Genomic DNA, 14,222 nt, shown 5'->3' with positions numbered 1-14,222 from the left:
GAAGGGAGACAATTAGAAAGTGCCAGAATTAAGACTACCTATGCTTAACATGTTATTTTGACTTTTCATTCTTAATGTTCTTTTAACATAGGTTTTATGTAATCTCTGAGGAGGGAAAAAAGCAAGCTGGAGAAAAGTCTATTGTATTGACACTGACATGGGTAATCATCAGGGTTGCAATTAGATCCACCTAAGACCTCTCTGCTACTTGAGCTAGTTGAGTAACTGATAGCAGTAATATGTGGTCATACTATATGGGGACCAGTATTTGAGGGGGATATGAGACAGATTTTGCCAGTTGGCTTCATAAATATTTGCTGACAGCTGAGAAATAGTGAGACTCAAGAATTTTAAGGTTTCATTCCAAGCTCTGGGGGGGAGTGTTCACCAGTGGGCACAGACGCTTGTTTTCTTCTCCCCCCCCCCCCCCCCCGCTCTCCCAGCTTGATGCCTTCTTCCCTGTTGCTTCCAAACTCTGTCTGTCCTGTCTTTTCTCCACTCCTGGCTTCTTGTCCCACTCACATTCTTTTTGCCTACCCAGTCCCCACTCCTTGGGTTTCTCATCTCAGTTCTAGTCTCTTCCTCTGGGCTCACTAAGTCAGTTTGCTTTCCCTGTGAGTCCCAGTCCCCAGCTCCTTTTTTCAGTATACCTCTACCTCCCTGGGGTCCTCATCCAAAGTGTTTCCCACAAACTCTTCCTTTCCCTTCCTCACAATGCCTGGGCATTAACTGGGCATTGCCTCCCTTGCTCATTGAGAGCACAGGAGAGAGAGGTTCTCAAGTCCAGTACCTGGCCCCACCCCACCTTGTCCCAGAACAGCTATTTCAGGGAAAGTTCAACTTCACCCCATAGCCGTGGGCTGGGCCTGGAGCATTCTGCAGTCTAGTCGCATGTAGAAGCTGAGAGGGGGTGGTGGATGCTCTATCTGGCCAGCACTGAGAGCTGTGAGGCTTGAGTATGCTTAGTGAGGACAAGGACTTTGGAGATTTTAGCTGTTTGTGCCCAGTAGCAACTTTCAGTTAGCTCTACAGTTTTAGGGGCTTATAACTTGGCCCAATTTGGGTGAATTTTCACAGGGATTTCATAAGACATATCCCTGATACAAAGGCCACCCCCTGCCAAATCAGGAGAGCCTTAGAGCATTTCAGAGAGAAGGCTGCCAGAATTTTTGAACATAGAGGAAAATATTGTTTTGCCCAGCCTTTCTTGCAGATGACTGAATCATTTTGGCTGAAATCTTACAAATGAACAGGAGAACTTCAGCCCAAAAAGTTTGGCAAAGTTATAAGCAACTGAAAACGGGCTCTTAAAATGAGAAGTGTTGGCAGTCTTAATGTAAAATAATTGCTGGCAAAACTTGCCGATAATACAGATTGTTGGGATGGTAAATAATGATGGAGAATAGGTCAAATTGGATGGCTTAAGCAAGGTGGGCTCATTTTAACAACCTCTGTTTTTTTGGTTTTTTTAATAGAGCCAAATGCAAGGTCCTATTTTTAGGAACAAAGAATGTTGATACAAGGAGACAGTATTATGGAAAAGGACTCAAGGTTATAATAGGTGGCATATCTAAGAAGATGCATGTAATCCTTGAAAACATAAGGGAATATCAAGTAGGAGTAGAGAGATGATACTGCTTCTGTATATGGCATTAGTGAGACCATTACTCAAATACCATGTCCAGTTCTGCTGTTCTTGTTTAAAAAAAGAATGTTGAAACATTTGGAAAGGGTTCAGAAAAGAGCTACAAAAATGATCTAAGGCATGACAAACCATACTTTATATCTAGAGAGAAGGTTAAGAGGTGACTTGATTATGGCCAACAGGAGACAGGTCTATGTGGGAAAGATTTCTAACAGGAGATGCTCTTTAATGTAGCAGAAGTGGCTGGAAGATGAGGCTAGGCAAATTCAAACTAGAAATATTTTACATGTTTTTAATAGGGTGACTAACCACTGGAATTTACCTGAGGAGATGGTGGATTCTCAATTGCATAAAGTCCTTAAAACCAAGATTGGATGACTATCAAAAAGATATCCTCAAACAGACCTTCAGGGGTTAATGCAGGAATTACTGTGGCTTTTGTTATGCAGGTGTTTAGGTTATTGTAACAGACCTTTCTAGCCTTAACTTAGGAATCTATGAACACCAACAAGAGTAGAAATTGTGGTTTTGAAAAATTATGATGGCAAAATATGGGAACATAAGGCTTCAGAAATCTCTAGGAAAGTGCCATTGATACCCATGGGATCTAAGATTTCATTTAAAAATTGAAAAAAGACATTTTGTAGCCTTATGGTTATGAAGAGAGCCTGCTTAATGTGAACAGTATACATTTAATGCAGTAATGTCTTTCTGAATCTGCACAGACCACTGGTGGTGTGTGTTAGCTGTTAAGGGAAGGGTGTGAGAGGGAGGGGGGAGACTTTCACTCCCAAACCCTGAAGCAGGAAGCTCTTTGGGGAGTCCAGCCACCCTAGCAGAGGGCTCCATGGATGTGAGTACACACACTCCACTCCAGAAGAGGCCTCTATGCATGTTTGCTGAGAAGGTAGGGTGGCCATCTGCTATCTCAGCAGAGGATTCTGTTGAGGTGTGGGGGGGTTAATGGTATAAACTGATTCACTGTCTGGGGGACTGCTCAACTTCAATTGATTTGGAGTATGGGTGGGGGGCATTAATATTGGAGTGAAGAGTGGTATCTGTGGGTCCAAGCTGAAGATACCTGACTAGCTGGAGATGGACCAGGAGCAGTTGTGGCTTGAAGCACTAACACATTTTGATCTGGTGAGTAGACTTAGTCCTTGGGCTAATGAGTGCTGGAAGAGAAGGATTAACAAGTGGATTTTTAGAATTTGGAGCAATTGCCAGTGGAAAGGCTTTTAAAAATGAGGTACAAGATGGATAAGAATTGGAGATAATGCTGAGGAGGTTTTTTGTATGTTTGATTATGAATCACTGACCCAGCTACTGAACTGTGAGGGGAAAAAATGGTTACTTTAAGTCCATTTTCAGAAGATGATCATCTTGTTAATGGAGATGTAAACATTTTTTTTTCTTCATCCAAACTATCATTCTAATGAAAGATTAGAGAACACCATAGGAGAAGACGCACAAACAGGCCTTGGGAGGCAGGCCTGTCCTTGCCCACAGACAACCCACCAACCTGAAGCATATTCACACCAGCAACTACACACCGCACCATAGTAACTCTGACTCAGGAACCAATCCATACAATAAATCTTGATGCCAACTCTGCCCATGTATCTACGCCAGCGACACCATCACAGGACCTAACCAGATCAGCCACATCATCACCGGTTCATTCATATGCACGTCCACCAATGTAATCTACACCATCATGTGCCAGCAGTGCCCCTCTGCTATGTACATCGGCCAAACTGGACAGTCCCTACGTAAAAGGATAAGTGGACACAAATCAGATATTAGGAATGGCAATATACAAAAACCTGTAGGAGAATGCTTCAACCTCCCTGGACACACGATAGCAGATTTAAAGGTAGCCATCCTGCAGCAAAAAAACTTCAGGACCAGACTTCAAAGAGAAACTGCTGAGCTTCAGTTCATTTTCAAATTTGACACCATCAGCTCAGGATTAAACAAAGACTGTGAATGGCTAGCCAACTACAAAAGCAGTTTCTCCTCCCTTGGTGTTCACACATTAACTGCTAGAAGAGGGCCTCATCCTCCCTGATTGAACTAACCTCGTTATCCCTAGCCTGATTCTTGCTTGCATATTTATACCTGCCACTGGAAATTTTCCACTGCATGCATCCAATGAAGTGGGTATTCACCCACAAAAGCTTATGCTCCAATCCGTCTGTTAGTCTGTAAGGTGTCACAGGACTCTTCGGCGCATAGACAGACAGTATCCTTTCAGTGATAGCTGAAGATTCCCAAGGTGGCGGGTGGGTGGTTTGTGGCTTTTCTTGTTTTTTGTTTTTTTTATGGTCAGTTTTCTGATATGGCAGGTCAAAGGAGGGGCTTTTGTATGTGATTTGTGTTAGGAATAGAAGGAGAAAGCTAACACATTCTTTTGTGAGTAGCCCAGAAGGAGTTAAGGGTAGCTATGGTGTGGCATCTTGTTGGAAAGTGGCTGGACATGGGCCTTGTGGACATGTGCAGTGAAGATGGTACCCCAAAACTAGCTTTAGCAAGTGTTGAAACAGGTTTTTAAATCTTGCTGAGGCAGTCCATGGATGTTCTCAAACACCAGTACACTAGAGTGAAACTCTGCGGTTGACTGTGCAATAGAAAAGCTGCCTAACGCCAGCCAAGATGGTCTCCATCTGAGTGGTATCGATAAAGTAATCATAGATATGTGGGACCGGAAGGGACTTCAAGATGTCATCTTGTCCATTTTCCTTGTGCTGAGGCAGGATTGTGTATACCTAGAACATTCCTGGCAGATGTTTGTCTAATCTGTTCTTAAAAACCACCAATAACGGAGATAAGTATATCTTGGCTGCACCAGTTATATCTGACTTTCCTTGGATGGAACAGGACGAGAAAACATGTTCCACTGTCTTACAGTTGCTACCTTTTTAACTTCGTTGTCATATTTAAATATTTTGTTCAGAATGCTTTCATGAGGGTTATCAAAGCTGTTGAGCTTTTGAAAAAATGCAAATAACAAAATGAATGTTCAGTCTCTGTCCCATATTATCTTTAAATGTATTTCTCCTGTAGCCCTTCTTGCAAATGAACTGTTAATGAGGTAAACTATATAGTTTTGCAGTGACAATGTACTTATTAATTCTGCAGATAATCAGTATGGAAGTCCAGTGGGATTGGCTGTTGTTGGGTGTCTTGTTAATCAGCTCAGTAACTGCAGAAATTCATGATGAAGAAATCCAGGATGCAGATGTTGAGGTGGAGGATTTTGACAAGAACTTGCAAGAAACTGATATTGACAAAGGCAGCTCTTCTCTAGAGGTAAGGTTATTGTTGACATTGGCCAAAACTTAAGTTTTACAAAATGGGTAATTATAAGAAATACAGAGATTTGACAGTGTATATATGTAGTTGGCAAGTCATATGTAGCCACTCTGTTGTTTTTCTTTAATTGCTGTGTGGCATTGTGATGGCAAACCTTACGTGTGAACCCAAACTACCAGAGTAGAAACCCAGGCCTTCCATTGTCAGGGGTGCTCAGTGATTAGAATATGGCTGAATGAATTGCAGAGCTTACAATGGGTTTGCCACATCTGGCAGATTACTTTGCTTATTGTGAAGAATGTGGGAAACTTCTATATCTTTGTGAGAATGATGTGACTTGGTTTACCTGTTCATTGTTATATTGCTACCTACTTGGTCTTAAGGAATTAAGTTCTTTCCAGTGGGTTAGGTGTTGATACAGCCCTATAAAACAAGAGGCTGAGAAATTTGGCTGAGAAGAACAAGGAGGCATGCTTCCTGAAAGAGGGAAACTATTTTTGACTGCCAGACAAGCCAAGTTGAAGGTGTCTGGCTAGAGGGGTTAGAAAGGAGACTACACGATCTTCAGGAGAAGCCATGTGTAGGGGAAGGGGGAGACCCTGGACTCCTTAGACTCTAACCAAATCCCAAAGAATGCTCAAAAGTGGTTAAGAGACTTAGACAGGGAATGGTACAGGTATTATTTTGTATGGCTTTATATCTGTTGATGTCTAAAGTAAAATGATTGTTTTTAGAAATCTTAGGCAAAGTCCATGTCTGTTTGATTCAACAATCGCATACCTTTGAAAGGGTTAACTGTAAACCAGAACTCCCTCCAGGGTGGTGCTCTCTCAAAAGGGTGTACTTAAGCTACTGAGGACTCTTAAGGGGCTCAGTCTTGGGGGCCCCAAGAAGTGTGCCAGAGAGCTTGGCCCCAGACATGGCTGGAGCCACTCAGTGACCAAGGGCCTAGTATGTGGATCCAAACAGCCTGGTCAGTGTCCAGCGTGGGGGGGAGCTTGACCAAGGCTTTGACACTTATCCTTAAGGCAGGACCTAGCTCCTTCTCTCATAGTACCTAATAGCGCTATATCCTGCAATCTCACTTGTATTTCTGGAAGTTAAAGCAGAAAATGTTGCTCGGGTATATCCTTGTTTCAGTTTTGGTCACCATTTTAGTCTCAGTGGCTTCTGTTTATCCCTCCCTCTCTGCCAGTTTCTTGTAGATAATATATTTAAAATGTTGTTGCTGTAAATTACATTATACTTTGGGCAGAGGGGATATGCTTACAAAATACAACAAGAGGTTTCTTTTTCAAATAGTAAAATGAAAATCTATTATACCACTTAACCACATAGGGAAGAAAACAACACAGAATGGAAAAAGTGAGTGGAGGAAAGAAATAGGTAGGAAGAAGAGGATCAGGGCAAGCTTGCTGACTTCTCCCTAAGTTTTCCATTATTGATGATATCTCACACATTTTTTGCCATAATGATTATGCCCTTTGATCTTCCATTTATGCTTTTAGATATGCAATAGCTTGTGCTGCTAAGCATCACACACTGAAAATAGTAGTGCATAGGTACCCATAGGTGCTTAACTTTTCTATATCTGTAGGCACAGAACACGCACATCTTTTTAATACTTAGGAATATATTCAACTTCCATATAGTTCAGTCTGTTTAATGGAATTCATTAGCCACCTGCAGGGCTAATGGAAACTATCATTTTGTGTGGGGCAAAATAATCGGTTTACCATGAACTTTTTAAAACTTAAACAGTATAATATAGAAAATGTAATAAGCCCAAGCTAGTCAAGATACTACCTAGAAAATACCATATATGTTCAAGTAGTTGGGGCTGACCACTTCTCAGAGAATTACAATTGATTGTATTCCTTGCATCAGGTATAATACACCGTATAAATGTACATATTAGCTATGATGTATTTCAGCAAAAAGTAATTCATGCGTTGGATATATTTGTGTAAATGTCTTTAGGTTATGTACAAGACTCCAAAGCCTACTGGGGAAGAGTATTTTACAGAAACCTTTGATGATGGAGTATTGACTGGGTAAGTGTTCATAAAAGATGGCATTGTAAAGCTTGAATTTCAGCAGTTTGAATAGCTGATAACCTCTAGAGCCAGTAGTCTGGCCAGAACTGCTCATGGTTCACTGATCACAACTTGTTTGTTCTCTAATTTAATAATGTATTTTCTAAAGATATTTACAAGATGTTTGAAATGGGAAAAATCTATTAGGTAGTCAGTGAGTTCTCCATTTTGAGCAAAACTGTTTCTTACTGTACTCTTTTCCTCTCACCCCCACTGCAGTGTCTTGTCCACTTTGAAGTCTCCCAGTCACTACCTTTTTGAGATGTCCGGGGTTGTAGAATGTCTATTCGAAAAACTTTCTTTTATATTCAGTGATGATTTCTCATTCATTTATCACATTATTTGCCACATATTACTTTATGCTGTTCAAAAAGATTAGACATATACGTAGATAATGAGAACATCCACAGCTACACTGGATAGTATTAATATCTTACATAGGTAACTTAAAGGTATAAGATAGCTATTATGGCATTGACCAAATCTGACATGCTAATAACTTTTTTAGGATCCCTTTCATGTCTGTAATGCACAATTCACCTATGCTTACAACTGCTCCCAACAGTTCAAAGGTGTTATCACTACTGCTGGATTTATACTTCCTTTATGGAAGGCTAAATACTATTGATTTTTTTATTTTTTTGCATCTCAATATCTGTCTCCACCAGTGCAGTGCCAGTGTATGACAAGTGCTCACATAATAATCTCAGCTGTGAAAACAGTCCCCTTCCCCATCCTTCCAGAATACACTGATCACTGCTTAGGTGGCAATTTTGATTAAATTCCTGTTTTGTTTTTTGTTTTTGTTTTTGTTTTTGTTTTTTCTTACTGGCCCAAAAGCAAAGTGTTTTGGAAGCGCCTTAACTTACAAATAGTGCTGCATACATCATAAATCTTGTTGAGTGAGTACCTTTTTTGTCATTGTCCACTTTGATGTGATCAATTTGTATTGTTTAGCAAGCCAGTTCTGGAGCATGTCTTGAAATTATTATACCAGCTTGTTTCTAGTAGGCTCAAGCTGGACATCCGTGTATGCCTGGGGCAAGCAGAAGATGTGGGTTCCAGTGACAATCTATAATTTAGCAAAAGCATTTTGATGCATGGGCAGATATTTGAACATCTGCTAGAGCTGAGTATTGCCTAGATGTAGTAAACTGTGCCAGGGAAAAGAAACAGGCTGAAGGTTCAGTGTAACATAGTCTCTGTGATGTGAACAATGCTGTGAAGTTTTCGAAGAAAACCTGTGCCTTTATGATGAACCAACTATATTCTTGGTGCACTCTTCCTCTTACGGAATTAGAGATAGTGTTGAACAGAACCAAGAACCAGACTGAGGGACGGGGAGAAGAGGGAGGAGACTGCTAAGCCAAAATATATGGGGCAGGGTCACTAGATGCAAGAGACTATAGCAGAATCCCAAATGTCTTCAGAGAATCTCAAGCTAAGAAGATTCAGGAGGATGACTGCTTGGGAGATGAGGAGCCCCTCTCCACAAGGTATACTTTTTGTCTATTGTTTCAACTGATAATGGCTGGCTTTGCATGCTCTAGGGTTTTGGCGGAATGGTTTTTCGTACAGTGTGGTTATAAAACTAATTGCTGCCAGCCTCTGGCTTAATTGCTGTAGTACAAGTGGCTAGTCCTTCCTGAATTTCCTTCTCTTTCCCCTTACTTCCCCCTGCCTGTTCAGTTCTACCAGATTCACCAGGTTCGACAGTCCTCTTTCACCTCTTCCATATTTGATTACTTAGGGCAATAACTCTTGTAAAGGCGAAAGTGTCCAGGCCTAGAGCATGTCACAGTAAGGTGCCATGCCCTCTCCCACCTCAAAATTGTAGCCGAAGAGGGTGGAAAATGAAGTCAATCCATCGATATATAAAAAAATGTTGAAACAAGCAAATTTTATTGTGGCAGTCAACATATTTGGTACACAGCCTCAACATGTACATGGTTTGCTTGCTGGACTAGGACATTTAGGTTGGTTAGTCCTCAGCCCTGTAATTGAATCTGCATGGGCTGCAAAGAGTCCTTTGACCTCAATGACCACTGCATGTGAGGGTTCACCTGCATGGATCTGACTGCAGGCTCAGGGTGCTAGTTAGTTTGTTTGTTCTAGCTGCAATCACATTTCATTCTGCTTCTTTAGTTAATGCTGAAATGCAGGAATAAATGCCATTGAATAACAAACTACTCCATATCTAAATCAAGTCTGTGGAAAGTAGGATAATGATGCTGTAAACATCCCCTGCCCAGCCAGCAAATTCAGGGCAGCAATCTAATGGAAAATTTTATTTTAAACATAGTTTTTCCCAGTCTTCTGCAAATCTTTGGTAAGGCCAGTACTCTGTTGTAGAAGTTAGGTTAGGGCCAATGCTAATTTCTCCATAGCCACACAGAAGCTCATTATACCAGTCCTACAGCCTGTTCTCTGTTATCAAGTTTCCACTCTAAATATTCTTTCAATGATCAGCCTTACCAGTCATCTAAATATGGCCTTCCTTCACCCTTGCTAAAACTCACAGTACAGAGATTCTGTTCAGGTACCGGTTAAGCCTGCAGTGACTAAGTTTCATTAGTCCCTTTCCTAAAGTTTATTTTAAGTTAGAGAGTGAGTCTTGGTTTCTCACCAGTTTGAACCCTGCGAATAGAATACCTAGAAAGAATGCTTTGGAATTATAAACTAAACAAATTGGTAGATTTTTATTAAATTCCTTTGAATTTTAAAGATTGGCTTGTGCCATTACTAAGTACCTCTTCATATTTTTCATTTCAGTGTTGATCATGACAAGGCCATGAAAGTGCAAGAGAGGACTATACATCTGACACTTAAAGTCCAGAGCACTTGACCAATCTGGGGAGAAGAAAGATGAAAATGAGAAGCATGACTTCTTGATTTGCAGAGGAGCATGAAAAGGGACTTTGATAAACTACTTAAGTGAGAGGAGGAAAAAAACAGCTCTCTGCTTCAAGATAAGGCAAAAGAAGAGACAATGGTACACATCCATTGTGATAGAAAAATTGAAGCTGCCTGAACAAGATTTCCATAGGGTACTTGAGTGAGAATTTTCAAGGGCATAGAAATTAGTGTTATCTCAGCAACAGGCCCTGCATCTGTCGTGTGTGTGTGTGTGTGTGTGTGGTGTTGCTGTCTAAGCAAAACTGCATGATACAAGACAGTAGCATCTCTTATTGAATTGCCCTATACTCTTCTCTCATGTACATTTCCACAACACTTCATCCTTGCTAGAGAACAGGAGAAAAAGAACTTAAATCCCTTGGACATGCATTTCATGTCCCATAAACCGTGTTTTATCCTTAGTTTTTTCTTACTTTCCACTAGATGCCTATTGCATTTGTCCTACTAATTTATATGTGTAATAAAGCTGATTTGCAAATTGCAACATTTGTCTGTGACTCAATCTTTAACTGTTAATACATCACTTACCTTCAGAATAGCCTCTCTACTCTTTTTACAGTTATGAGTCTGAGTAAATGATGAAGAGAAAAGCAATACCCATGATAAAGAAATTATAAAAAGGTAAAACCTACCATTAGCTAAAGAAGCAGTATTTCATAGCAAATGAAAATATCCAAATCTTTCATGCTTCTACATCATTCATCCCAACCAGAAAAGTCCTCTTCCTCTCTTGGAAGAGCTGCACATACTGCTGCTCATTTCAGGGGTCTAACAACTGTCCCACCAGTTAGATCATGGACCTGACCCAAAAAATAGCGATCCACATGATACAGTATTTCTAGGAAGTTCATATAGCTTGTTACTCAAAGTTGGGGAGGGGATCTAAGCCTTGCAGCATTAATTCCTTTAACTAGTAATCTCATTACTAGTCCGAAGCATGTACTGATGGTATACTTTCTGCTGCTTTTTCTGATCTAACTGAGATGCTTGGTGAGTGATTTTTCATAGACGCAAGTCTGCCTGTAAATATATGCATCTTATCCCCTATACTCCTCAACAGCCTTAAAAATACTTTTTTTTTTTTAAATGAGAGGTGATGGGGTTTTACATGCACAAATCTTGTTTCTGTAAGACAAGGGGTGGGAGGAGGCATTTCAAAATCGAGGATCCCTCAGAAATGGCCTGCCAGCAATTCCTTCTGGCTTATATTGAGGGAATGCCAACTTCAGTGCTCTGCTCAATTCACTGTGGTACTATATCATGGGGAGAGAGAGAGTTTCTCAGGTAATGAGACCCCCAAATCACTTGGGCTACATAGGTTAAAACGAAACACCTTGATTTCCACATGCAAGCTGATTAGAAGCCAGTGCAGACCATGGAGCACTGCCTAACATGCCAACAGCATGCAACTCCACTTAATTGGTGTGCACCAAATGGTTCCAAAGTATGGCTCTGTGTAGAGCACATTAACAACAATCTAATCTTAAAATGACAAAGATATGGATAGTTGTGTTAAAGTATAATTGGAGACAAGGTTGCCTCCAGGAGTAGCCCAGGATCTAATACCCCAAATTATACATCTGTTTTACAAATGGTGGTCATGCTTTTCCTGATGGACAGCAAAATAAATTGTCAGCTCTTCCAGTTGCTTCCCTCAGACCCCATGAAATCACAGCTAGCTCGTTGTCATCATGTAGACATGGGACAGTTCATTCCATTTCTCCAGCATAGTGTCAGCTGCATCCTGAATGCACTGCAGCCTGCCAGGGTCTTTCCGCTGACCTGCTCAACGACCTTATATATGCTTTGAACAAGAGACATGACAGTCAATTCCTGTGGCACCCTGCAAGAAAAGAACATCCCTGGGGGTAGAGGAAAAGTTGTCCACAATTATTCCTTGTGTTACTCAGAAAGATAAGAGCAAAGCTACTGACTGGCACTCACTTTACTGCTGCTAGTGTCCACAAACAAGGCAACAAAATCTTGTGCTGAAACACATTAAAGGCTACTGACAATGTCAAAGCAGCAGCATGGATGCTTTATCTTCATCCATTGCTAACAGCATCACATAATGCATACAGTGCAGTCTACCTAGTACACAGGGCTGTAGCAACTGCCAGCTAGTGCCACAGCCTTCTCAGTTGATCTTTCCTAAAAATAGGATATGGGGACACTAATCAATGGTTAGCCAGATTATCAGCATCAGGAGTTGATTTTCTTAAGCATAAGCACATTATAGCTGCTTTAGTGTAGAGGTGTAAGTATCTTTCAGCCTAGCTAGTAGGTTTAAGCTTTGAACTAGTAGGTGTGGATTATAGAGTGTGTGTAAATATATTGCCACCGGTCCAGATATGAATATAATCCCTGACCTTATACCAGTGTAATTTTAAATCACTTCTGCTGAGAAAACATTCATATTGAAGCACTGGAAAGCAAAAGCCAGATTTTTCTCTGTTCCTGATCACAGTGTTACTCAGCTGTCAAGTTCAGATTCAGAGTTTCAGTTATGGCACGACAGGTTTTAACAGGTTGCTTTTATTTATTCCCTGTGCTGTTGGAATTATAGCCAGATGCAGAAAATGGTGATTTCCTTAGGGAAAGAATATTTAGTGTTTCCCACTGAAGTAATACTAGGAGGCAAGAATGAAAGGAGTGCTATGGGCTGTGGTGGTGTTAGCTTATTTTGCAAGGTAAGTGGGGGGGGAATCATGTATTAGTACACAAAACTTAGGTAAAGTGGAGACTAAAATAATTTCAGATACTTTGTCCCTGAAAAGGTATAATTATAGTTTTAATTTCTCAGCACCTATCACTGAAGGCCTGTGAATCCCTTAAAGTATATGTACAGTAAGCGTACAATTATGAATAGAGTGTCACATCTGGATTATCTGATTTTTAAAGATACATTGGGTTTTTTGTCTGTTTCCATTCTCCTCCCTCTCCTTCCCCCTTCTCCCCCCCCCCCCCAATGGTGTCCCTACAGGATAGCGTTAAGGTTTGGGTGCCTTAACTATGCATTTAATTACCTTGACATGTTTGGAATTCTTTAATTTAACCTTAAATCTCAATTTCCTAGGTTTATAATGCTTATTTTTGAGATAGTTACAACACATCTGTAATGTTATCACCCTTAAATGACTGAAATGTAATCTCAACCTTACCTCATGTAACACAGGTTTTTATCTGGAAGCTGAGAGCTTTGGGTCATATTAGTTTTATTTTCATTTCAAATTCTTACTAGGACTTTAAAGTCAATATTAAGCGTTCCTGCAGATTAGCCCCAGCCTGTTTTAATTTTTCCTAAATATTATTTGTTCATGTTCTTTAAATTCTAAATGATGAATGGAGTGACTTATTATGTCAAAATATCCTTATTGTGCATTTACTGCTTAACTATCTAAAAAGAAAGTAATTCCTACTTCCTTTGTTAAATAATCCAGTTTTATTTATTATTTTTCTTGTCCTGATTACACAATTTAAACAAAACAATTGTTTTTCTTTCACAGGTGGATGTTATCTAAAACCAAGAAAGAAGACACAGATGAAAACATTGCTAAATATGATGGTAAACTTCCCTTCCTTCTCTTCAGTGTGGTGTAGCTTTTTTCTCAAAAAGCAAACTTCAGTTATAATTTAGTATGTTTTTCTCTCCATAAATTTGACATTGATCAAAAAGTCTTAATGTGTAGAATGCACAAAGTTATACTGATACAGAAATATAAAATATTTCCTGCTGTTCACAGTGGGGGAGGTTAGCAAGTGATATTAGGGGAAAAAAAGTTCATTAGAAACAATCTGCAGTGGTAACTCGAGAGATAACAGTGCTAGAACGTCTGCTGATATGAGTAGCCAGTGGCAGCTGTATAATGATGTGAATGATGCTTTTTGAGAACAGTCTTCCTCTTCTCTAATTAAAATTTTAATAGAGCTGTAAAATTTCTTAAGTACAATGTTATATTTAAAAGATTATTCTATTTAAAACTGACATGATACAGTAGAATTTCTTAACTATCTAAGGGTATGTCTACACTACCTGCTGGATTGGCAGGCAGTGATCAATCCAGCGGGGGTCGATTTATCGCGTCTAGTCTAGATGTGATAAATCGACCCCCAAGCGCTCTCCAGTCGACTCCTGTACTCCACCGCCGCGAGAGGCGCAGGCAGAGTCGACGGGGGAGCAGCAGCGGTTGACTCACCGTAGTGAAGACACCGCGGTGAGTAGGTCTAAGTATGTCGACTTCAGCTACATT

At 40.3% G+C, this 14,222-nt stretch overlaps 1 protein-coding gene across 3 annotated transcripts in view; it reads left to right on the top strand.

The window, feature by feature from the left end:
- CLGN (calmegin) overlaps positions 1-14,222 on the top strand; it is an 84,522-nt gene that overhangs the window by 21,879 nt on the left and 48,421 nt on the right. For all 3 annotated transcript variants that reach the window (XM_074950890.1, XM_074950888.1, XM_074950889.1), the window contains exons 2-4: positions 4,787-4,957; positions 6,941-7,014; positions 13,479-13,537. In XM_074950890.1, the coding sequence (XP_074806991.1) occupies positions 4,796-4,957; positions 6,941-7,014; positions 13,479-13,537 (295 nt within the window). In that variant the 5' untranslated portion in view covers positions 4,787-4,795. The remainder of the gene's footprint in view (positions 1-4,786; positions 4,958-6,940; positions 7,015-13,478; positions 13,538-14,222) is intronic.

This window comes from Natator depressus, chromosome 4 (assembly GCF_965152275.1).
Source record: "Natator depressus isolate rNatDep1 chromosome 4, rNatDep2.hap1, whole genome shotgun sequence".
Taxonomy (NCBI): Eukaryota; Metazoa; Chordata; order Testudines; family Cheloniidae; genus Natator; species Natator depressus.
The sequence above is the reverse complement of the archived record's forward strand: the minus strand, read 5'-3'. Positions and strand labels throughout refer to the sequence as shown.